This window comes from Coregonus lavaretus, assembly GCF_964263955.1.
Source record: "Coregonus lavaretus genome assembly, chromosome: 4".
Taxonomy (NCBI): domain Eukaryota; kingdom Metazoa; phylum Chordata; class Actinopteri; order Salmoniformes; family Salmonidae; genus Coregonus; species Coregonus lavaretus.
The window spans coordinates 38,477,364-38,502,496 of record NC_139991.1 but is presented as its reverse complement, the minus strand read 5'-3'; the positions used below and the strand labels follow the sequence as shown (position 1 = coordinate 38,502,496).

At 45.0% G+C, this 25,133-nt stretch overlaps 1 protein-coding gene across 2 annotated transcripts in view; it reads left to right on the top strand.

Moving 5' to 3' along the window:
* Positions 1-23,974, top strand: part of LOC311128448 (low-density lipoprotein receptor-related protein 4-like) — a 233,277-nt gene extending 209,303 nt beyond the window's left edge. Inside the window, exons 26-38 of one of the 2 annotated variants that reach the window (XM_084160595.1) lie at positions 193-355; positions 611-836; positions 1,418-1,721; positions 4,811-5,029; positions 5,204-5,338; positions 7,534-7,642; positions 7,948-8,092; positions 15,200-15,313; positions 15,454-15,565; positions 15,767-15,831; positions 16,046-16,133; positions 16,608-16,749; positions 19,660-23,974. In XM_084160595.1, the coding sequence (XP_084016721.1) occupies positions 193-355; positions 611-836; positions 1,418-1,721; positions 4,811-5,029; positions 5,204-5,338; positions 7,534-7,642; positions 7,948-8,092; positions 15,200-15,313; positions 15,454-15,565; positions 15,767-15,831; positions 16,046-16,133; positions 16,608-16,749; positions 19,660-20,001 (2,164 nt within the window). In that variant the 3' untranslated portion in view covers positions 20,002-23,974. Of the gene's footprint in view, positions 1-192; positions 356-610; positions 837-1,417; positions 1,722-4,810; positions 5,030-5,203; positions 5,339-7,533; positions 7,643-7,899; positions 8,093-15,199; positions 15,314-15,453; positions 15,566-15,766; positions 15,832-16,045; positions 16,134-16,607; positions 16,750-19,659 lie in introns of both variants that reach the window. The other variant, XM_084160594.1, reaches the window with a different exon arrangement.
* Positions 23,975-25,133: the final 1,159 nt, after the last annotated feature.

The following is a 25,133-nucleotide window of genomic DNA, read 5'->3' as shown; positions in this document are numbered from 1 at the left end:
TAGTTAGTTCCTGTGAGAGAGTTGGTTCCTGTGTGTTTTAGGTATTTCGATATTTTCGTCAATAAAAGTTGACCCGTCGTGAATTACACCCCAGCAATTTACTTTCTAAATAGCCTAGATTGGGCAATAGTTAGCCCTACTTTGTCAGTCGCTAACGACTTGCTCATTTCTCTCTCTCTCTCTCTCCTCCAGGTATATGTACTGGACAGATTGGGGGGAGCATGCTAAACTGGAGCGGTCATCGATGGATGGCTCGGACCGTTTGGTTCTGATCAGTAACAACCTAGGCTGGCCTAATGGACTGGCCATCGACAGTGCCGGCTCACAGCTACTGTGGGCCGACGCGCACACAGAGGTCAGTCGCCCCGTCCGAAAAGCTGTGCAGGCTTTTGTTCCAGCCCAGCTCTACCACAGCTGGGTCATGTTTAAAGTAGGACACACCATAGCAAAAGCATTTTGCCACTGAAATGACAATTCTGTGTTCTTATTGGAGAAGAAGAATGGATAATCTTAATTGAAATAGTTTTTAAAATCCAGGACTAGGCTTATTCTGTGTCTGAGAAACCGGCCTATTGAGTCAGTGAATTAACAAAGTTTTACCCTCCTGTAGCGCATCGAGGCGGCAGACCTGAACGGGCTGAACCGCCATACCCTGGTATCCCCGGTCCAGCACCCGTACGGTCTGACCCTACTAGGACCACACATCTACTGGACCGACTGGCAGAGCCGCAGCATCCAGCGGGCTGACAAAACCACCGGCGCCAACACCATCACCGTACGCAGCAACCTACCTGGGCTCATGGACATACAGGCTGTGGATAGAGAGAAGCCACTGGGTGAGTGCTTTTGCAAAATGCTTTTGCTAGATGGTTACATCTCATCCCACGAATGGCACACTGGCCTTGGAACAGCATAGAGGAAGGTGTGGGTAGGGGTTTGCGTTGGTTTAACCTCGTCCCAAGGCTATTGTGCATGTCGCATAAAAGCCAGATACATCAACGATTCAAAGTTGGCCTTAGTTGGAGTGACCATAGAATTCTATGGGAGTGACCTTACTTGTCGTCATTTAATTTTAGAAAATCACATGACTGCAAATAATCTGGGAAGGTTGTTTGGTTGGTGTGTGCTTGGAATTGCGTGGCACTTACCGGTTTGCTTACCTCCCTTTGTCCCCTGTATTTTCTATTTATTGTTTGTCTTCCCTCTCTCACTTCACTTTCAATGGAATCAGTTGCCTGTATGTAATGGGAATGTAATGAAACCCGTAAATATACTGTTGCTACCCCTATTTGTGTACCTGCAACAAAAGTCTGACTTGGTTTGCTTCTTTCTCTCTCTCTTACACACCATCTCTCCCTCTCTCTCTCTCTCTCTCTCTCTCTCTCTCTCCCCCACACCCCTCCCTCCCCCTCTCCAGGTTTCAATAAGTGTGGTAGAAGGAACGGGGGCTGTAGCCACCTGTGTCTGCCCCGACCCAACGGTACTTCCTGTGCCTGTCCTACTGGCATCCTCCTCAAGGGGGATGCCAGGTCATGTGACGACTCCCCCGAGACCTACCTGCTCTTCTCCAACCGGGTCAGCGTGCGACGCATCTCCCTGGACACAAATGACCACACGGACGTTCATGTGCCCGTGCCCGAGCTGCACAACGTCATCTCACTGGACTACGACAGTGTGGACGGGAAGCTGTACTACACCGATGTCAGCCTCGATGTTATCAGGTATGCTAAAAAGACACGCTCACACACAATATACACTAAGTGTTCAAAACATTAGGAACACCTTCCTAATATTGAGTTGCACCCCCTTTTGCCCTCAGAACAGCCTCAATTTGTTGGGGCATGGACTCTACAAGGTGTCAAAAGCGTTCCACAGGGATGCTGGCCCATGTTGACACCAATGTTTCCCACAGTTGTGTCAAGTTGGCTGGTAGTGGATCTCTACACCAAATAGATGGTTACATCTCATCCCACGAATGCTCAATTGGATTGAGATCTGGTGACTGGGCAGGCCACTGCAGTAAGCTGAATTCACTGATGTTTGTGGAACCATTCCTGGACAATCCTAGCCTTGTGGCATGGGGCATTATCCAGCTGAAAAAAATCAATTTGCAGATGGATACACTGCTGCCATGAAGGGATGCACCTGATTGGCAATGATGTTCAGATATCCTGTGGCATTCAAACGTAGCTCCACTTTTATCAAGGGACCCAATGTGTGCCATGAAAACACACCCCACACCATCACACCACCACCACCAGCCTGCAATGTTGACACGCAACATGATGGATGCATGTACTCAGCGTGAAATAGCAGACCAGGCAATGTTTTTCCAATTCTCCAGTTTCCAGTGTTTTCGTTCCTTAGCCCACTGCAACCACAGTTTATTGTTTTTTGCTGAAAGAAGTGGAACTCTAAGGTCATCGGCTGCCATACCCCATTTGTGTCAAGGTACGACGAGTTGTGCATTATTTTATTTGGGGACAAATGTTGTACTGGACTGTCAGTTGACTAACTGTAGTCCGTCAATTCGTGTCAGCCTCCTTTGTCCTCTTTCATCAATGACCTGTTTTCGACCACTGGCCTGCCGTTGGCTGGATGTCCTTTGGGTGGTGGACCATTCTTGATACACACGGGAAACTGAGCGTGAAAAACCCAGCAGTGTTGCAGTTCTTGACACTGTCACCCCCTGACTTATGGGACTCTAGTATGTTGAGTCAGGGTGTGGAGTTCTATGTTGTTATTTCTATGTTTACTTTCTAGGTGTTGTAGTTCTATGTTTGGCCTGGTGTGATTCCCAATCAGAGACAACTGTTGCTCGTTGTCTCTGATTGGGGATCATACTTAGGCAGCCTGTTTGCAATCATTAGTTGTGGGATCTTGTTCCGTGTGTAGGCTTGTTTTGTGTTTAGCCTGAGGACTTCACGTTACGTTGGTTTGTTGTTTTGTTTGTGTGTTTATTTTGTATAATGAACATGTATGCATTTCACGCTGCGCCTTGGTCTGACCCGTCCTTCAACGAACGTGACAGAAGATCCCACCACCAAACACGGACCAAGCAGCGTGCCCAGGAGCAAACACCCTGGACACAGGTGGGGAAGATTTGGTCTTGGGAGGAGATATTTGCGGGGAAAGGACCCTGGGCAAAGAAGGAGGCCCAGGCAGGAGAGGAGCAACGGCAACACAGAAGGCGCCGGCCGAGGAGGAAGCCCGAGAGGCAGCCCCAATAAAAACATTTTGGGGGGCTAAAGGAGTGGTTGGGGAGCGAGAGAGAAGAGCCCCGACCACTGCACCCGGTGGGTTTCCAGGTTGAGTCCCTACGACCATGGGAAGAAGAGTGGGAACAGTTTTATACTGAGGAGTTGGAGGATGACGACGACGATGAGTTGCGTGCATCCAGTCCGGCCCGGCCCGTTCCTGCTCCTCGCACCAGACCAGTGGTGCGTGTTCCCAGTCCGGCCCGGCCCGTTCCTGCTCCTCGCACCAGACCTGTGGTGCGTGTCTCCAGTCCGGCCCGGCCCGTTCCTGCTCCTCGCACCAGACCAGTGGTGCGTGTTCCCAGTCCAGCCCGGCCCGTGCCTGCTCCCCGCACCAAGCCAGTGGTGCGTGTCGCCAGTCCGGCCCGGCCCGTGCCTGCTCCTCGCACCAAGCCAGTGGTGCGTGTTCCTAGTCCGGTCCGGCCCGTGCCTGCGCCTCGCACCAAGCCAGTCCAGCTCCGGTCAGCGGCTCCAGTCCAGACCCAGACGTCAGCCCCTCTCCAGGTTCGGAGTCTCCCACACCAGGGTCCAGACAGGGCTTGGTACATCGTGGGAGGAAGGAGAGGGGAAGCGGTGCGCCGAGGTCCAGACCAGACCAGGGGCGCAACGGGGAGGCTGAGAGAATGTGGTCGTCACTCCCGGAGCCGGATCCGCCTCTGAGGCGGAATGTCCACCCGGACCCTACCTTGTTATGTCAGGTTTGTGCGGTCGGAGTCCGCACCTTTGGGGGGGGGGGTACTGTCACGCCCTGACTTATGGGACTCTAGTATGTTGAGTCAGGGTGTGGAGTTCTATGTTTACTTTCTAGGTGTTGTATTTCTATGTTTGGCCGGGTGTGATTCCCAATCAGAGACAGCTGTCGCTCGTTGTCTCTGATTGGGGATCATACTTAGGCAGCCTGTTTGCAATCATTAGTTGTGGGATCTTGTTCCGTGTGTAAGCTTGTTTTGTGTTTAGCCTGAGGACTTCACGTTACGTTGGTTTGTTGTTTTGTTTGTGTGTTTATTTTGTATAATAAACATGTATGCATTTCACGCTGCGCCTTGGTCTGACCCGTCCTTCAACGAACGTGACAGACACACTCAAACCAGTGTGCCTGGCACCTACTACCATATCCCGTTCAAAGGCACTTACATCTTTTGTCTTGCTCATTCACCATCTGAATGGCACACATACACAATCCATGTCTCAATTGTCTCAAGGCTTAAAAATCCATCTTTAACCTGTGTCCTCCCCTTCACTGATTGAAGTGGATTTAACAGGTGACATCAGTAAGGGATCATAGCTTTCAACTGGATTCACCTGGTCAGTCTATGTCATGTAAAGAGCAGGTGTTCCTAATGATTGTACACTCAGTGTATACACACACAATACATACACTGTCACTCACTTGTCACTGTCACTTTTTCGTACTATTTGTGGTTTTAACTCTTTGTGATTAATTTATTTGAGCAATAGAAAGGCACTGTACCAATAAGATTTGATTTAATAATTGATATAATTTATTGATTTGTTGATTGATTGATTGACTTAACTTCTCCTGTGCTGGTCAGACGGGCCAACCTGGATGGTACAGGGATGGAGACAGTGATAAGCCAGGGTCTGAAAACCACTGATGGTCTGGCTGTGGACTGGGTGACCAGGAATATGTACTGGACGGACACAGGTCGCAACACCATCGAGGTGGCCCGACTGGACGGGACCAGCCGCAAAGTACTAGTCAACAACAGCCTGGATGAACCCAGGGCCATCGCTGTGTTTCCCAGCAAAGGGTGAGAGAGGGGAGAGGAGGAGGGATAGAGGGGGGAAAGCGTTAAGGTTGAGGGAAGAGGGTGGAAGGGTGTAGTGGAAGAGATTGGTTTTGTGGGTGTTTATATATGCGTGTTTGTGTGTGTGGGTGGCGGGATGTGGGAACTGGGTTGTTATTGTTTCATTGGTCTCCCTAGGTACCTGTTCTGGACAGACTGGGGTCACATTGCTAAGATCGAGCGGGCACACCTAGACGGATCAGACCGTAAAGTTCTGATTAACACAGACCTGGGGTGGCCCAACGGACTCACACTGGACTACGACACACGCAGGTTAGAAAGAGAGAGTGGGAGGAAGAGAGTGGTAGGGAGGGGGATGGAGACAGGGAGGGAATAACAGACAGAGATACAAGAGAGGTAGGGAGGGGGAGAGGGAGAGAGAGCGCAGGTTAGTGTTTTTCGTCACTAGCTGGCACAGCCACAAAGTCATATAATCTGCCTAGCCTTAACTCTAACCTTAACCACACTGCTAACCCTAATGCTTAACCCTTCAATTCACTTTAAATTAAGACCAAAAAGCAAAGTTTTGTTTTCATGAATTTTACAATATTATCCAATTTTGACTTTGCAGCTGGCCCATCTAGCAGAAATTGCTCAGTTCTGCCTCCGGGACAAGACTCATCCCAATAAATGTAAACCTGCAGAGGGAGTGGGAGGGAGAGTGTGACAGCCAGAGACCGGGAAAGAGGGAGAGAAAGACTGAAAATATTAGGAACTAACAGCAAAATTGAATTATTTTCTGCAGAACATTCTGTTTTGTGTAGTTAATCATAGTACAGTACAGGAGTTTTCTGGCCTCTTAATAGGATAGCTTTGATGTCAATTCCTGTTAAATCCCTCTCATCTCTGTCTAATATCTCTTGTAAGTATTTTTGCCTAGTATGTACATTGGGGGAAAAAAGTATTTAGTCAGCCACCAATTGTGCAAGTTCTCCCACTTCAAAAGATGAGAGAGGCCTGTCATTTTCATCATAGGTACACGTCAACTATGACAGACAAATTGAGGAGAAAGAATCCAGAAAATCACATTGTAGGATTTTTTATGAATTTATTTGCAAATTATGGTGGAAAATAAGTAATTGGTCACCTACAAACAGACCTGTAACTTCTTTTTTAAGAGGCTCCTCTGTCCTCCACTTGTTACCTGTATTAATGGCACCTGTTTGAACTTGTTATCAGTATAAAAGACACCTGTCCACAACCTCAAACAGTCACACTCCAAACTCCACTATGGCCAAGACCAAAGAGCTGTCAAAGGACACCAGAAACAAAATTGTAGACCTGCACCAGGCTGGGAAGACTGCATCTGCAATAGGTAAGCAGCTTGGTTTGAAGAAATCAACTCTGGGAGCAATTATTAGGAAATGGAAGACATACAAGACCACTGATAATCTCCCTCGATCTGGGGCTCCACGCAAGATCTCACCCTGTGGGGTCAAAATGATCACAAGAACGGTGAGCAAAAATCCCAGAACCACACGGGGGGACCTAGTGAATGACCTGCAGAGAGCTGGGACCAAAGTAACAAAGCCTACCATCAGTAACACACTACGCCGCCAGGGACTCAAATCCTGCAGTGCCAGACGTGTCCCCCTGCTTAAGCCAGTACATGTCCAGGCCCGTCTGAAGTTTGCTAGAGTGCATTTGGATGATCCAGAAGAGGATTGGGAGAATGTCATATGGTCAGATGAAACCAAAATATAACTTTTTGGTAAAAACTCAACTCGTCGTGTTTGGAGGACAAAGAATGCTGAGTTGCATCCAAAGAACACCATACCTACTGTGAAGCATGGGGGTGGAAACATCATGCTTTGGGGCTGTTTCTGCAAAGGGACCAGGACGACTGATCCGTGTAAAGGAAAGAATGAATGGGGCCATGTATCGTGAGATTTTGAGTGAAAACCTCCTTCCATCAGCAAGGGCATTGAAGATGAAACGTGGCTGGGTCTTTCAGCATGACAATGATCCCAAACACACCGCCCGGGCAACGAAGGAGTGGCTTCGTAAGAAGCATTTCAAGGTCCTGGAGTGGCCTAGCCAGTCTCCAGATCTCAAGCCCATAGAACATCTTTGGAGGGAGTTGAAAGTCTGTGTTGCCCAGCGACAGCCCCAAAACATCACTGCTCTAGAGGAGATCTGCATGGAGGAATGGGCCAAAATACCAGCAACAGTGTATGAAAACCTTGTGACGACTTACAGAAAACGTTTGACCTGTGTCATTGACAACAAAGGGTATATAACAAAGTATTGAGAAAATCATAAAAAATCCTACAATGTGATTTTCTGGATTTTTTTTCTAATTTTGTCTGTCATAGTTGACGTGTACCTATGATGAAAATTACAGGCCTCTCATCTTTTTAAGTGGGAGAACTTGCACAATTGGTGGCTGACTAAATACTTGTTTCCCCCACTGTATATGTACTATGAATGTGTGTGTTTAACTCCTCTGTGTGTGTGTGTGTGTGTAGGATCTTCTGGGTGGATGCTCACCTGGACCGCATTGAGAGTTCCGACCTAAACGGAAAGCTCCGTCAAATCCTCATCAGCCCTGTGTCCCACCCCTTCGCCCTCACACAGGTACCCCCCAGCTCTCAATCAACCACCTGACCCCTCCCCCTGGCTGCCACGTCCACTCACTTTCTCTCTCACTCCTCCTCCACTCACTTGTTTGTTCACTGCCTCACTTGCTCTACCTCCTCCTCCACTCATACTGAACCATAAAACTGAACCATTCTACTTCCCTTCATCTCTGACCTTCATTTCTTCCTCCCTCTCTCTCTTCCTCCTTGTCTGTGTTTCTTTCTCTCCTCTTTTTCTCTACCTTGTTCCCCCAGTTGAAGCCGGTGTCCTCCCCTCTAACCCCTTTCTCCCGACTCTCGCAGCAAGACCGTTGGATCTACTGGACGGACTGGCAGACTAAGTCCATCCAGCGTGTGGACAAACACACTGGCCGCAGCAAGGAGACGGTCCTGGCCAACGTGGAGGGTCTCATGGACATCATCGTAGTCTCGCCACAGAGGCAGAGCGGTAAGGGAGCAGGGTGAAGTTGTCCCTAGACGCTGATCTTGGGTCATTTTAGCATTTTCCCGACTAATGGTTAAGGTTAGGATTGGGTAGGGGAAACTGATCCTAGATCTGTACTGAAGGGGGAACTTTACCCTTAAGCGAGCGGTAAGTTAACCCTAACTACTGATACCAGTTCAAGTATTTGTTCATCTTCTTATGGCGAAGGTTAGGATTGACGGTAATCTGATCCTAGACGATTAGAGCCAGCTTCTACCTTCAACCCCCCATTGAAGGTGTCGCCACAGTGACTTAGTGGTAACGAGGCATTTCTGGGAGGTTTTTTTATTTTTTTTATTTAAGCTTTCACCTTATACTGGTGGTCACACTCAAGGATGGTATTTACAGTGTGTGTTATGTAATTCATGCCTTGTTTAGAGCTGAGGTAAACATAGTTTTTTACTCAACAACAGTAAAAGTGTTCAACATTGTATTGTGAATCTCTACAAACTCTTCTTCACCTGTTTAGTAAACCTTGCTAAACAATGGCCGTTCAGCTAAAGGGGTATCCATCCCGTCAATTACTGTCAAAAAATACAAAATGACATACCATTCGAAAGCTACAGCAACTGTCTTTTTGGAAATCAACCTCAAATCTTACTGCTGGCAATGTCCTAACCATGCCCCCCCTCCCCCAACGCCCCACCTAGCTGTCTTGAGATGAATGCACTAGATGTAAGTCGCTCTGGATAAGAGTGTCTGCTAAATCTGGATAAGATCGTCTGCTAAATGACGAAAATGTCAAATGTAAATGTGAAATGTACACCCTGGTGATCATAATGCAATGCATTTCTTTCTCAATTCATTACCTTGGATGTATCCTTCAGTATGTACCATTGCTATATCTGACTCGTTTACTATGGGGTAATTGAATGGGAAAATAAGTTTGACGTTTCCTCACCTGTCTGTGTGTTATTAAAAAAATAATAACTTCTAAGCCCCAATCGCTATGGTCATTTTAAGATGTCAGGTGTCAAAATCTGTTCAGTTTTGACACTGAGCTCATTGCCCAACCAGACACATCTGGTTTCAAGTGGCCAGGAGACCTTGTGATCTTCAGCTGCTATTTAGCGGACGAACTATGAATCAGACTATATCTAATTACATTAGTGGAAAGGTAGCAACATCAGTTTTCTTCACATACAGTGAGGGAAAAAAGTATTTGATCCCCTGCTGATTTTGTATGTTTGCCCACTGACAAAGAAATGATCAGTCTATAATTTTAATGGTAGGTTTATTTGAACAGTGAGAGACAGTATAACAACAAAAAAATCCAGAAAACGCATGTAAAAAATGTTATAAGTTGATTTGCATTTTAATGAGGGAAATAAGTATTTGACCCCTCTGCAAAACATGACTTAGTACTTGGTGGCAAAACCCTTGTTGGCAATCACAGAGGCCAGACGTTTCTTGTAGTTGGCCACCAGGTTTGCACACATCTCAGGAGGGATTTTGTCCCACTCCTCTTTGCAGATCTTCTCCAAGTCATTAAGGTTTCGAGGCTGACGTTTGGCAACTCAAACCTTCAGCTCCCTCCACAGACTTTCTATGGGATTAAGGTCTGGAGACTGGCTAGGCCACTCCAGGTCCTTAATGTGCTTCTTCTTGACCCACTCCTTTGTTGCCTAGGCCGTGTGTTTTGGGCCATTGTCATGCTGGAATACCCATCCACGACCCATTTTCAATGCCCTGGCTGAAGGAAGGAGGTTCTCACCCAAGATTTGACGGTACATGGCTCCGTCCATCGTCCCTTTAATGTGGTGAGGTTGTCCTGTCCCCTTAGCAGAAAAACACCCCCAAAGCATGTTTCCACCTCCATATTTGACGGTGGGGATGGTGTTCTTGGGGTCATAGGCAACATTCCTCCTCCTCCAAACATGGCGATTTGAGTTGATGCCAAAGAGCTCCATTTTGGTCTCATCTGACCACAACACTTTCACCCAGTTCTCCTCTGAATCATTCAGATGTTCATTGGCAAACTTCAGACGGGCATGTATATGTGCTTTCTTGAGCAGGAGGACCTTGCGGGCGCTGCAGGATTTCAGTCCTTCACGGCGTAGTTTGTTACCAATTGTTTTCTTGGTGACTGGTCCCAGCTGCCTTGAGATCATTGACAAGATCCTCCTGTGTAGTTCTGGGCTGATTCCTCACCATTCTCATGATCTTTGCAACTCCACGAGGTGAGATCTTGCATGGAGCCCCAGGCTGAGGGAGATTTACAGTTATTTTGTGTTTCTTCCATTTGCGAATAATTGCACCAACTGTTGTCACCTTCTCACCAAGCTGCTTGGCGATGGTCTTGTAGCCCATTCCGGCCTTGTGTAGGTCTTCAATCTTGTCCCTGACATCCTTGAAGAGCTCTTTGGTCTTGGCCATGGTGGAGAGTTTGGAATCTGATTGATTGATTGCGTCTGTGGATAGGTGTCTTTTATACAGGTAACAAACTGAGATTAGGAGCACTTGAGTGTGCTCCTAATCTCAGCTCGTTACCTGTATAAAAGACACCTGGGAGCCAGACATCTTTCTGATTGAGAGGGGGTCAAATACCTATTTCCCTCATTAAAATGCAAATCAATTTATATTATTTTTGACATGCGTTTTTCTGGATTTTGTTGTTGTTATTCTGCCTCTCACTGTTCAAATAAACCTACCATTAAAATTATAAACGGATAATTTATTTGTCAGTGGGCAAACGTACAAAATCAGCAGGGGATCAAATACTTTTTTCCCTCACTGTATGTACAGGGGCAAATTATGGTGGAAAATAAGTATTTGGTCACCTACAAAGAAGCAAGATTTCTGGCTCTCACAGACCTGTAACTTCTTCTTTAAGAGGCTCCTCTGTCCTCCACTCATTACTTGTATTAATGGCACCTGTTTGAACTTGTTATCAGTATAAAAGACACCTGTCCACAACCTCAAACAGTCACACTCCAAACTCCACTATGGCCAAGACCAAAGAGCTGTCAAAGGACACCAGAAACAAAATTGTAGACCTGCACCAGGCTGGGAAGACTGAATCTGCAATAGGTAAGCAGCTTGGTTTGAAGAAATCAACTGTGGGAGCAATTATTAGGAAATGGAAGACATACAAGACCACTGATAATCTCCCTCGATCTGGGGCTCCACGCAAGATCTCACCCCGTGGGGTCAAAATTATCACAAGAACGGTGAGCAAAAATCCCAGAACCACACGGGGGGACCTAGTGAATGACCTGCAGAGAGCTGGGACCAAAGTAACAAAGCCTACCATCAGTAACACACTACGCCGCCAGGGACTCAAATCCTGCAGTGCCAGACGTGTCCCCCTGCTTAAGCCAGTACATGTCCAGGCCCGTCTGAAGTTTGCTAGAGTGCATTTGGATGATCCAGAAGAGGATTGGGAGAATGTCATATGGTCAGATGAAACCAAATATAACTTTTTGGTAAAAACTCAACTCGTCGTGTTTGGAGGACAAAGAATGCTGAGTTGCATCCAAAGAACACCATACCTACTGTGAAGCATGGGGGTGGAAACATCATGCTTTGGGGCTGTTTTTCTGCAAAGGGACCAGGACGACTGATCCGTGTAAAGGAAAGAATGAATGGGGCCATGTATCGTGAGATTTTGAGTGAAAACCTCCTTCCATCAGCAAGGGCATTGAAGATTAAACATGGCTGAGTCTTTCAGCATGACAATGATCCCAAACACACCGCCCGGGCAATGAAGGAGTGGCTTCATAAGAAGCATTTCAAGGTCCTGGAGTGGCCTAGCCAGTCTCCAGATCTCAACCCCATAGAAAATCTTTGGAGGGAGTTGAAAGTCCGTGTTGCCCAGCGACAGCCCCAAAACATCACTGCTCTGGAGGAGATCTGCATGGAGGAATTGGCCAAAATACCAGCAACAGTGTGTGAAAACCTTGTGAAGACTTACAGAGAACGTTCGACCTGTGTCATTGCCAACAAATGGTATATAACAAAGTTTTGAGGCTCTGTCTGGCTCTGTAATAGTCACGTTGTTGCTGACAATTTCTAATAGTACTAAGCATGTATTTGTTGAAATCTAAATGTCTTTCATGAAGCATAAAATATATGTTAGTCACAGCCGTGTATATTCCCCCTCAAGCCAATACCACGATGGCCCTCAAGGAACTACACTGGACTTTATGCAAACTGGAAACCACATATCCTGAGGCCGCATTTATTGTAGCTGGGGATTTTATCAAAGCAAATTTGAGGAAAATGCTACCGAAGTTCAAGCAGCCATTGATTGTAGTACTCGCTTAAGAATAACCCTAGACCACTGCTACTCGCCTTTTTGAGATGCCTACAAGGCCCCCCACCCTCCCTTCGGCAAATCAGATCACAACTCCATTTTGCTCAAACAAGAAGTACCCGTGCTAAGGTCTATTCAACGCTGGTCTGACCAATCGGAATCCATGCTTCAAGATTGTTTTGATCACACGGACTGGGATATGTTCCGGGTAGCCTCTGAGAATAACATTGACGTTTACACGGACACGGTGACTGAGTTCATCAGGAAGTGTATAGGGGATGTTGTTCCCATGGTGACTATTAAAACCTACCCAAACCAGAAACCGTGGATAGGTGGCAGCATTCGCGCAAAACTGAAAGCGCGAACCACCGCATTTAAGCATGGCAAGGTGACTGGGAATATAGTTGAATACAAACAGTGTAGTTATTCCCTCCGTAAGGCAATCAAACAGGCAAAACGTCAGTACAGAGACAAAGTGGAGTCGCAATTCAATGGCTCAGACACAATACATATGTGGCAGGGTCTACAGACAATCACGGATTACAACGGGAAAACTAGCCACTTCGCGGACACCAACGTCTTGGTCCCAGACAAGCTAAACACCTTCTTCGCCCGCTTTGAGGATAACACAGTGCCACTGACGCGGCCCGCTCCCAAAGACTGTGGGCTCTGGTTCTCCGTGGCCGACGTGAGTAAGACATTTAAGCGTGTTAACCTTCTCAAGGCTGCCGGCCCAGATGGTATCCCTAGCCGCGTCCTCAGAGCATGCCCAGACCAGCTGGTTGGAGTGTTTACGGACATATTCAATCTCTCCCTATCCCAGTCTGCTATCCCCACTTGCTTCAAGATGTCAAACATTGTTCCTGAACCCAAGAAAGCAAAGGTAACTGAACTAAATGATTATCGCCCCGTAGCACTCACTTCTGTCATCATGAAGTGCTTTGAGAGGCTAGTTAAGGATCATATCACCTCTACCTTACCTGACACCCTAGACCTGTTTTTACTTACCGCCCCAATAGATCCACAGACGATGCAATAGCCATCACACTGCACACTGCCCTATCCCATCTGGACAAGAGGAATACCTACGTCAGCCTTCAACACCATAGTACCCTCCAAGCTCATCATTCAACTCGGGGCCCTGGGTCTGAACTCCGCCCTGTGCAAATAGATCCTGGACTTCCTGACGGGCCGCCCCCAGGTGGTGAAGGAAGGAAACAACACCTGTCCACTTCGCTGATCCTCAACACAGGGGCCCCACAAGGGGGCGTGCTCAGCCCCTTCCTGTACTCCATGTTCACCCAAGACTGTGTGGCCACGCACGCCTCCAACTCAATCATCAAGTTTGCAAATGACACAACGGTAGTAGGACTGATTACCAACAATGACGAGCCAGCCTACAGAGAGGAGGTGAGAGCCCTGGCGGAGTGGTGCCAGGAAAATAACCTCTCCCTCAATGTCAACAAAATGAAGGAGCTGAACGTGGACTACAGGAAACAGCAGAGGGAGCACGCCACTATCCACATCGACGGGACCGCAGTGGAGAAGGTGGAAAGCTTCAAGTTCCTCGTACACATCACTGACAATCTGAAATGGTCCACCCACACAGACAGTGTGGTGAAGAAGGCTCAACAGCGCCTCTTCAACCTCAGGAGGCTGAAGAAATTTGGCTTGGCCCCTAAGACCCTCAGAAACTTTTACAGATGCAAAATTGAGAGCATCCTGTCGGGCTGTATCACTGCCTGGTACAGCAACTTCCCCGCCCGTAACCGCAGGGCTCTCCAGAGGGTGGTGCGGTCTGCCCAATACATCACTGGAGGCACAGTTCCTGCCCTCAAGGACACCTACAGCACCCAATGTCACAGGAAGGCCAAAAAGATAATCAAGGACATCAACCACCCAAGCCACTGCCTGTTCACCCCGCTATCATCCAGAAGGCGAGGTCAGTACAGGTCAATCAAAGCTGAGAGCAAGAGACTGAAAAACAGCTTCTATCTCAAGGCCATCAGACTGTTAAATAGCCATCACTAGCTGGCTACCACCCGGTTACGCAACCTTGCACCTTAGAGACTGCTGCCCTATATACATAGACATGGAATCACTGGCCACTTTAATAATGGAACACTAGTCACTTTAATAATGTTTACATACTCGCATATGTATATACTGTATTCTATTCTACTGTATTTAGTCATTGCCACTCCGACATTGCTCGTCCTAATATTTATATATTTCTTAATTCCATTCTTTTACTTTTAGATTTGTGTATTGTTGTGAATTGTTGAATTGTTAGATACTACTGCACTGTTGGAGCTAGGAACACAAGCATTTCGCTACACACGCAATAACATCTGCTAAATATGTGTATGTGTGTCACGATCGTCGGATATAGAGGACCAAGGAGCAGCGTGGAAGGTGAACATACTTATTCATTAAATGATACACGAACAAAACAACAAATCGATACGTGACGTCCACAGGTACAAACCTACACAGGAACAAGATCCCACAAACACTGTGGGAAAACCACCTGACTAAATATGGTTCCCAATCAGAGACAACCAGCAACAGCTGATACTCGTTGCCTCTGATTGAGAACCACTCTGGCCAACATAGATATACAAAAACTAGACTAGACACAACGAGCACAAAACATAAACTCTACACACCCTGGCTCAACTTAAAAGAGTCCCTAGAGCCAGGGTGTGACAATGTGACCAATAAAATGTGATTTGATTTGATGTGCGCCGTTGTGAAAATGCCAAGAGGGCGTCAGAGTTTAACAGGTTAAAGTAAGCCTTTTCTCTTCCCTGCAGGCACTAACCACTGTGGGGTGAATAATGGAGGATGTACTCATCTCTGCTTCGCTAAGACAAACAGCTTTGTGTGCGCCTGCCCTGATGAACCAGACAGCAGACCCTGCTCCACCAGTGAGTTTGTGTGTGTGTGTGTATGTGTGTACCTGCGTGCATGTATGTAAGAAACAACTTATTTTGATAAACAACATTCCAGCTTTGTGTGTGATCTGTTTATGTATCTTTAAAACACTAATCATTGTTCCTCTGTTTAGTCTCAGGTTATGTGCCCACCTCACCAGACAGAGAGACCACCAGCACCCCAGCCCCCAACAAGATCCCCAAAGCCCCCACAGACACGTCTCAGCAAGGACCCCCACTGGTCAAGTATGTCAACTACAGGCCTGACATTTTACCTCATCGACCATGACTTGAAGGGATCCTATTCATACATATTGAGTGTTGTCTGATATGAATATTGACTAAATACCTTGTATCACAATGCTTTACCTTTATATCTTCAGTTTGTGAGAAAGTATAGGCTCAGTTTGATGGTTCATGTTCTATTTTTTACATCCTGTTTTGTAGCTGCACAGACAAGATCCTGAGTGTGGAGGGCTGCTTACAGAGCAACGTGGTGACGGCTCCTCACGGTAAGATAAAGATCAGTCAGCTTCATCATCATAATCATCATCATTATCATGATTATTACCCTCCGTAACGTCTTTATCACACTTTGCATCATCATTACTATCATCACTTTCAAATGTACAGTGTTGATTTTATAGGCTATATCTAATTGTTTAGATGTCATAGCAGTGTAATCCACTCATTGGTTGATGTTCATCTGCAACACTTCTTTCACAGGGGAGGGGCTTCATATCAGCTATGTGATTGGAGGAGCGTTGACCATTCTTGCCATCCTGATACTCATCACTGCATTCATTATTTACAGGTAAGACCTAGTCCTCTCTAAATACTCAAAATTCCTCTCATTTGACATTTACCATTTTAGTCATTTATCTAGATCGCTCTAAACTAGATCAATTTACAGTTAGTACATTCATCTTAAAGTAGCTAGGTGAGACAACCACATCAGTCATAGTAAGTAAAATGTTCCTTGATTAAGCAGTCACCAGCAAAGTCAGTGCTAGTAATAAAATAAATATGTCTATTCTCCATCCCTTTATCTGCCCAGATCTGAAATAAGTGATTAGGTGAAAACAAATTGAGCACCAATAGATTTCGCCGATGTTACTGTCATGTAACTTATCGTTTCATGTCAGTGCAGATAAAGAACACACAGAGAGGAAGCTACGTTAGACCTGTGACATTTGTCTGTTGTGGGAGCTAACCTAGAAAGCCACCCCATGGACAGTTTTAACCAGTGGACTGTGTGTACAATGTTTTCCCATCTTTCTTTCCTCAGACACAAAAAGTCAAAGTTTGCTGACCCCGGGGTGAGCAACCTGACCTACAGTAACCCCTCATACAGGACGTCAACGCAAGAGGTCAAGATCGAGACCTCTCAAAAGCCGGCCATTTACAACCAGCTACGATATAAGAAAGAGGTAACTATCCAGGCCTATTTAGTATTTCAAGAAAATGTCGACAGTGTTCTAATCTAGCTAAGCATTTTTGCATGTGCAGCATTTGCAGCAGTTCTTTTTCTGGAGGGACTAAAGCATAAAAGTGAATTGAAGGTGAAATCACGATTTGAAAGTGAAATGGAAATGTATGTTATTCTCTTATAATGAGAATAAGAAAGTAACTAATGTTTAATAGAGGAACGGATACATTTGATGTGAAACCATTGGGTTTCGGTATGCCTATTGTGACCAAAGGGTTTCAAATGGTATGGCTGGAAGTAACCATTGAGACAAATACCAGTTTTCAATGTTTGTCTCTATCTCCTATGCTTTAGATAGATTGCTTTACAGTAGTTTAATTATAACCAAACATGAAGAGGCACAAGTGGTGACCGACCCCTCCACTCATCTCTCCTTTCTTCTCTTCCCCCTCGCCTTCACTGCAGCTCTCTCATCCTTACAACAGCCTCTCTCCTTTATTCTTTTGACCTGTTTTGTCCTGCGGAGAGGTAGTCACACACTGCATGGGGGAATCCCTCCAATCAATCAACCTATCACTCTCTCTTTCACTCCTCCTGTATCTCTCACGCCTTTGTATCTCTCTCTCTCTCCCTCTCTCGTCCCCACCTTCACCTTGCATGTGTACATGTTCTCTCTCTCTCTCTCTCTCTCTCTCTACTATTGTTCCTCTGCTTGGTCATACATGACAACTGACTCTTTCTGTTTCTGATGACTGACTTAACTAATTATTTAACAAATGTAGAGACGTACAGTGCCTTCAGAAAGTATTCACACCCCTTGACTTTTTCCACATTTGTTGTGTTACAGCCTGAATTTAAAATTGATTAAATTGAGATTGTGTGTCGCTGGCCTACACACAATACCCCATAATGTCAGTGGAATATGTTCTTCTACATTTTTACAAATTAATTTAAAATAAAATGCTGAAATGTCTTGTGTCAATAAGTATTCAACTCCTTTTTTTTTGTTGCAAGTCTAAATAAGTTCAGGAGTAAAAATTTACTTAAGTCACATAATAAGTTGCATGGATTAACTGATAGTGAAATGATCAAATCAAATCAAATCAAATCAAATTTTATTGGTCACATGCGCCGAATACAACAGGTGCAGACATTACAGTGAAATGCTTACTTACAGCCCTTAACCAACAGTGCATTTATTTTAAACAAAAAAGTAAGAATAAAACAACAACAAAAAAGTGTTGAGAAAAAAAGAGCAGAAGTAAAAATAAAGTGACAGTAGGGAGGCTATATATACAATAGAATAAAGTGACAGTAGGGAGGCTATATATACAGGGGGGTACCGTTGCATAGTCAATGTGCGGGGGCACCGGCTAGTTGAGGTAGTTGAGGTAATATGTACATGTGGGTAGAGTTAAAGTGACTATGCATAAATACTTAACAGAGTAGCAGCAGCGTAAAAAGTATGGGGTGGGGGGGCAGTGCAAATAGTCCGGGTAGCCATGATTAGCTGTTCAGGAGTCTTATGGCTTGGGGGTAGAAGCTGTTGAGAAGTCTTTTGGACCTAGACTTGGCACTCCGGTACCGCTTGCCGTGCGGTAGCAGAGAGAACAGTCTATGACTAGGGTGACTGGAGTCTTTGACAATTTTGAGGGCCTTCCTCTGACACCGCCTGGTATAGAGGTCCACTCCTTCTCCCTCCAATCTCCTGATTCTGCCTCCTCAACCCTCCTCTCCTCCCTTTCTGCATCCTGTTCTGCATTCTGTTAATCATTCAGAAATGATTAACTTAATTTCTGAATGACTACCTCATCTCTGTACCCCACACATACAATTAATGACCTGTAAGGTCCCTCAGTCGAGCAGTGAATTTCAAACACAGATTCAACCACAAAGACCAGGGAGGTTTTCAAATGGTTCGCAAAGAAGGGAACCTATTGGTAGATGGGTAAAAAAAAAAAGCAGACATTGAATATCCCTTTGAGCATGGTAAAGTTATTAATTACACTTTGGATGTTGTATGAATACACCCAGTCACTTGGGCGTCCTTCCTAACTCCGTTGCCGGAGAGGAAGGAAACCGCTCAGGGTTAGGGTTAATGGCTGTGATTGGAGAAAACTGAGGATGGGTCAACATTGTATTTACTCCACAATACTAACCTAAATGACAGAGTGAAAAGAAAGCCTGTACAGAATAAAAAGATTCCAAAACATGCATCCTGTTTGCAACAAGGTACTAAAGTAATACTGCAAAAAAATTGGCTAAGGAATTAACTTTATGTCCTAAATACAAAGTGTTATGTTTGGGGCAAATCTAACACAACACGTCACTGAATACCACTCTTCATATTTTCAAGCATGGTTGTGGCTACATCATGTTATGGATATGCTTGTCATTGGCAAGGGAGTTTTTTAGGATATAAATAAATGGAATAGAGCTAAAATCCTAGAGGAAAACCTGGTTCAGTCTGCTTTCAAACAGACACTGGGAGACAAATTCACCATTCAGCAGGACAATAACCTAAAACACAAGGCCAAATATACACTGGAGTTGCTTACCAAGACAACATTGAATGTTCGTGAGTGGCCTAGTTACAGTTTTGAGGACATCTCACTGAAAAGCAAACTACCACTGTGCATGGGTAGAGATTTACAACAACATCCTGCTCTGGAGTGTTTGTAGTAGTTTTCTGATGAGTTATTCCAAAATGGCTGCTGTCTAACCACTGATACAGGCTTAGTTTTCTACTAACTACTTATGCAGGGTCAGATATTCTTCATCCCCTCAGATGCTTTTGGGGATATGATCATCTGACCCTAGATCTGTGATTATGGGTGATGTCTACGTCGTGCGCTAGGCTAACATAGCTAACCTTTCTACTGTGTCTTCTTTCTCCTTCCTACTTCCTCAGGGGGGCGGGGACAGCGGCTACACCAAGGAGAAGATCCGCATCGTGGAGGGCGTGTGTCTCCTCTCCAGCGAGGAGCTGTACTGGGAGGACCTGAAGCAGCTGAAGCCGTCGCGGGGCGGTCTGCACACGTGCATGCGCACGGACACTGTGTCCCTGCAGGCCAGCAGCGCCTCGCTGGACGACGGCGAGACGGAGCAGCTGCTCCAAGAGGAGACGTCGGAGTGCTCGTCCATAAACACGCTGACCCCCGCCACAGCCACACCCCAACGACACCCCCAACACAGCCTGCCCGACACCGGCTGGACCCCCGCGCGTAAACCCTCCACCGAGAGCGAGGTGTAAGGGAGGCCTCTCGATTCACTGCCTCCCTACTCCTACTCTTCCCCCTTAGTCCTCCTGACCCCTTCAACTACACACCCCTATACACACACACACACACACACCTGTATACAATATACACATACATACAGTACTCATATGTAAACGGTACGTACTTACGCTTCAGGCCACAGTGAGTCATACACAAACTGACACTCACATAGATAGGTGGTACATACAAACACTACAGCCACATACATACTTCATGCTACACACAAACATTTATGCATGCATACAAACCTGGCATCTCCTCCACCCGCTGGACTTCGTCCTACACACACACACACACACCGGCACTCTCACCACTACCCTCTCACAACCGCAGACTGACTCACTGCTACCCTCTTCAGGCAACAGACTGAATGACAATTTACAAACATGCTGGAAAAAGAAAGCAAAAAAAAGACACTGAGAAAGGAAATGATAAAAAGAGAATGAAATGACATCTGGAGCCTTTTTAAAGAATTCAACCCCTCAAGGTGAGGGCTGCTTAGTTGTTTATAACATTGCATTTTTTGTGAACTTTTTGGCAAAGCTAAAAACGATATACTCCCGCAGGAGACTATGTAACAAACTGCTCTCACCTCTATATGCCACTCATCATATACCATGTCCTTATGAACTGTATTTATGAACTTTGTGTTCTTTGAGTGGGTTTTTGCTGATTTTAGAGAATGATGAGAGTGTTGTGTAGAACTGTATTTATGACAGTGCCAAAGGGTGGAGCTTCGCTACATCTACATTAGAAGAAATTGTATGAGATATGTGCCACGTAAAGGACGGACAGACAGACAGACAGTTACCTATGGGAGAGCACAGGAATGGGACAATCTGTTTCAGACATATGTTTCGCATTGTATACCTACTCTTCTAAATCCAACCATGGACTTATCTATCTGGTCTCTCTTAACTGGTACTCTAGACTGGTACTGGAAACTGGTACTCTAAACTGGTACTGGACACTGGTACTCTAGACTGGTACTGGGAACTGGTACTCTAGATTGGTACTGAAAATGGGTACTCTAGACTGGTACTGGAAACTGGTACTCTAGATTGGTACTGAAAATGGGTACTCTAGACTGGTACTGGAAACTGGTTCTTTAGACTGGTACTGGAAACTGCATTAGCAATCGTTGAAATCCATTCATTTTATAACATCTAAAGTAAACTGCAAGTAAACCATTTCTGGTCCTCGGGGAATAGCAGTCTCGATGAAGTATAAGTGCCAAACATTATTTTCATTTTTTTCTTTCCTCAGTTTTATATTTCTTGGAGGTTGTAAAATGTGCTTGGTATTCTTTTAGCTGTTCTGATTAAAGCAGATATCTGTCATCTCTGAACCTGTAAAGCACTGTGCACTTAGTGTCCACTGTTCTAGTCTAGACAATAGAATAGGCTTCAGTGTATTATGTCATTTGACAAGGTTGCCCTTTGTGAAATATTGAACACATACAGTGCATTCGGAAAGTATTCAGACTCCTTGACCTTTTTCCACATTTTTTTACATTACAGCCTTATTCTAAAATGGATTAAACACTTTTTTTTACCTCATCAATCTTCACACAATACCCCATAATGACAAAGTGAAAGCAGGTTTTTAGTAATTTTTGCACATTTATTTAAAATAAAAAACAGATACATAAGTATTCAGACCCTTTGCAATGTGACTCGAAATTGAGCTCAGGTGCATCCCGTTTACATTGATCATCCTTGAGATGTTTCTACAACTTGATTGGAGTCCAACTGTGGTAAATTCAATTGATTGGACATGATTTGGAAAGGCACACACCTGTCTATATAAGGTCCCAAAGAAAAAAAAAATTAACGAGCTATGAGGTCAGAGAAATTGTCCGTAGAGCTCCGAGACAAGATTTTGTCGAGGCACAGATCTGAAGAAGGGTACCAAACAATTTCTGCAGCATTGAAGGTGCCCAAGAACACAGTGGCCTCCATCATTCTTAAATGGAAGAAGTTTGGAACCACCAAGACTCTTCCTAGAGTTGGCCGCCCGGCAAAACTGAGCAATTGGGGGAGAAGGGCCTTGGTCGGGGAGGTGACCAAGAACCCGATGGTCACTCTGACAGAACTCTAGAGTTCCTCTGTGGAGATGGGAGAACCTTCCAGAAGGACAACCATCTCTGCAGCACTCCAACAATTAGGTCTTTATGGTAGAGTGGCCAGACGGAAGCCACTCCTCAGTATAAGGCACATGTTGGAGTTTGCCAAAAGGCACCTAAAGACTCTCAGACCATGAGAAACAAGATTCTCTGATCTGATGAAACCAAGGTTGAACTCTTTGGACTGAATGCCAAGCGTCACGTCTGGAGGAAACCTGGCACCATCCCTACGGTGAAGCATGGTGGTGGCAGCGTCATGCTGTGGGGATGTTTTTCAGCGGCAGGGACTGGGATATTAGTCAGGATCAAGGGAAAGATGAACGGGAGCAAAGTACAGAGAGATCCTTGATGAAAACCTGCTCCAGAGCACTCAGGACCTCAGACTGGGGTGAAGGTTCACCTTCCAACAGGACAACAACCCTAAGCACACAGCCAAGACAACGCAGGAGTGGCTTCGGGACAAGTCTCTCAATGTCCTTGAGTGGCCCAGCCAGAGCCCGGACTTGAACCCGATCAAACATCTCTGGAGAGACCTGAAAATAGCTGTGCAGCAACGCTCCCCATCCAACCTGACAGAGCTTGAGAGGATCTGCAGAGAAGAATGGGAGAAACTCCCCAAATACAGGTGTGCCAAGCTTGTAGCGTCATACCCAAGAAGACTCGAGGCTGTAATCGCTGCCAAAGGTTCTTCAACAGAGTACTGAGTAAAGGGTCTGAATACTTATGTAAATGTGATATTTCCAATTTTTATTTTATATATTTTCAGACATTTCTAAAACCCATTTTCTGTGTTGTCATTATGGGGTATTGTGTGTAGATTGATGAGGGGAAAAAAACGAATCTATTTTAGAATAAGGCTGTAACGTAACAAAATGTGGAAAAAGTCAAGGGGTCTGAATACTTTCTGAATGCGCTGTACAGTAAATGAGATTACCATGAACCATAAATCACAGAGGTGTTACCTTAGACAAAAAATATACCACTGACAACTTAAGGAACCATTCATATTATTCAAGTAAAAACAATATATATTACATTAAGGCCTAGATTCAAGCCTTATCGCTGAAGATCTGCATTCTAGCGCAATTGAAATTGAAAGGTAATTTCCAATTGAGCCGACATATGCAGCGTTTACCCTGAATGCAGTCTCCGTGAACGTGAGCACATTGCCTTTAAATTTCAATCGTGCAGATCTTCAGTGTTACGGATTGAATCTAGCCCTTAGATTAACATTGTTTTGTACTGTTCTATCTGTCATGGAAATGCAGAGGGTAGGCATTGGAGCGTTGCTCTGGACAGATATCAGTTTGAGTTCTCAAACCATATATATTGAAGTAACTTCAACAAGTTCAGCAACATGCTGATTTGCTGCTAGACGGGAATTCCACAGCACTGATGCCAATGAGAGAAGGTCTTGGCAGCTACTTTACCTGAGGTCTCTGATGGTTGGATCACAGACACATCAATCTGACCAACGCTTCAATCATTAACTATGCTAACACACAGAATCCCACCCACTCAGCGAAGGTTGCTAAACTGTACAGATTTGACCATGCATTTTAAGCAGACAAATTGTCTAAGATATTGTGTTGATTTTGTACAAAGGGATTTTGTACAAAAGGGATTTCATGATTGTTTTGACTTGTATTAATATTACTCACTGGAGAAGAACATTTTGTTTTGCTGGATTATTTAACCACTGTGTTTCCAAACATTGTAAATGATAGGGTTGCTGACATTTATTTAATAATGCTGTTTTATGTTAAGAAATATTGGTCACATATAACTGTTGTAAAGTTAACTAAAAGAGATATTTATGATTTCTTTGTTTGGTTGTCACTTAATGTGTAAATATGAAAAATACAATATGTATTTCCTGCAGTACTAACAAGCTGTGTTGTGTGATATAGTGAATTATCCCTTTGCTCTCTTTTAATATAAAACTGCATTTGCATTTGAATGGAAATGTGACTTTTTTTTGCCTCACAAGTTTGAAGCAATGGATCTTCCTCTCTGCAGATCTTACGGAAGCCCTGAAGGCCAAGGAAAAAAAAAAGGAAAAAAAAGTACACTGTCGTTTAAACGACTGAATTGTTATTTTGTCTAATTAGGCCTCATCTGTTGCTGCAGCCATTAATTCACTGATTCCATCTATTGATATGATTAGTCATTGACAGTTCTTTAGGCCTATTCGGTTGTAATTATTTAGCCTACCCCACCCATAGTAGCCTATATCTAGTTTATATTCTACTTTCTAACATTAGGATATGTCACGTTGTATTATGATATGAAGACAGGCGCAGGAATTTTGGGTTTTATTTACTCCACCCAACACAAGGTACGTCATGAAAAACGACGGGGAAGAAGCCCAAAACAAACACATGTACAATGAGGGAAAAAAGCATTTGATCCCCTGCGTATTTTGTACGTGTGCCCACTGACAAAGACATGATCAGTCTATAAATTTTAATGGTAGGTTTATTTGAACAGTGAGAGACAGAATAACAACAAATAAATCCAGAAAAACGTATGTCAAAAATGTTATGAATTGATTTGCATTTTAATGAGGGAAATAAGTATTTGACCCCTCTGCAAAACATGACTTAGTACTTGGTGGCAAAACCCTTGTTGGCAATCACAGAGGTCAGACGTTTCTTGTAGTTGGCACCAGGTTTGCACACATCTCAAGAGGGATTTTGTCCAACTCCTCTTTGCAGATCTTCTCCATTAAGGTTTCGAGGCTGATGTTTGGCAACTCAAACCTTCAGCTCCCTCCACAGATTTTCTATGGGATTAAGGTCTGGAGACTGGCTAGGCCACTACAGGACCTTAATGTGCTTCTTCTTGAGCCACTCCTTTGTTGCCTTGGCCATGTGTTTTGGGTCATTGTCATGCTGGAATACCCTTCCACGACCCATTTTCAATGCCCTGGCTGAAGGAAGGAGGTTCTCACCCAAGATTTGACGGTACATGGCCCTG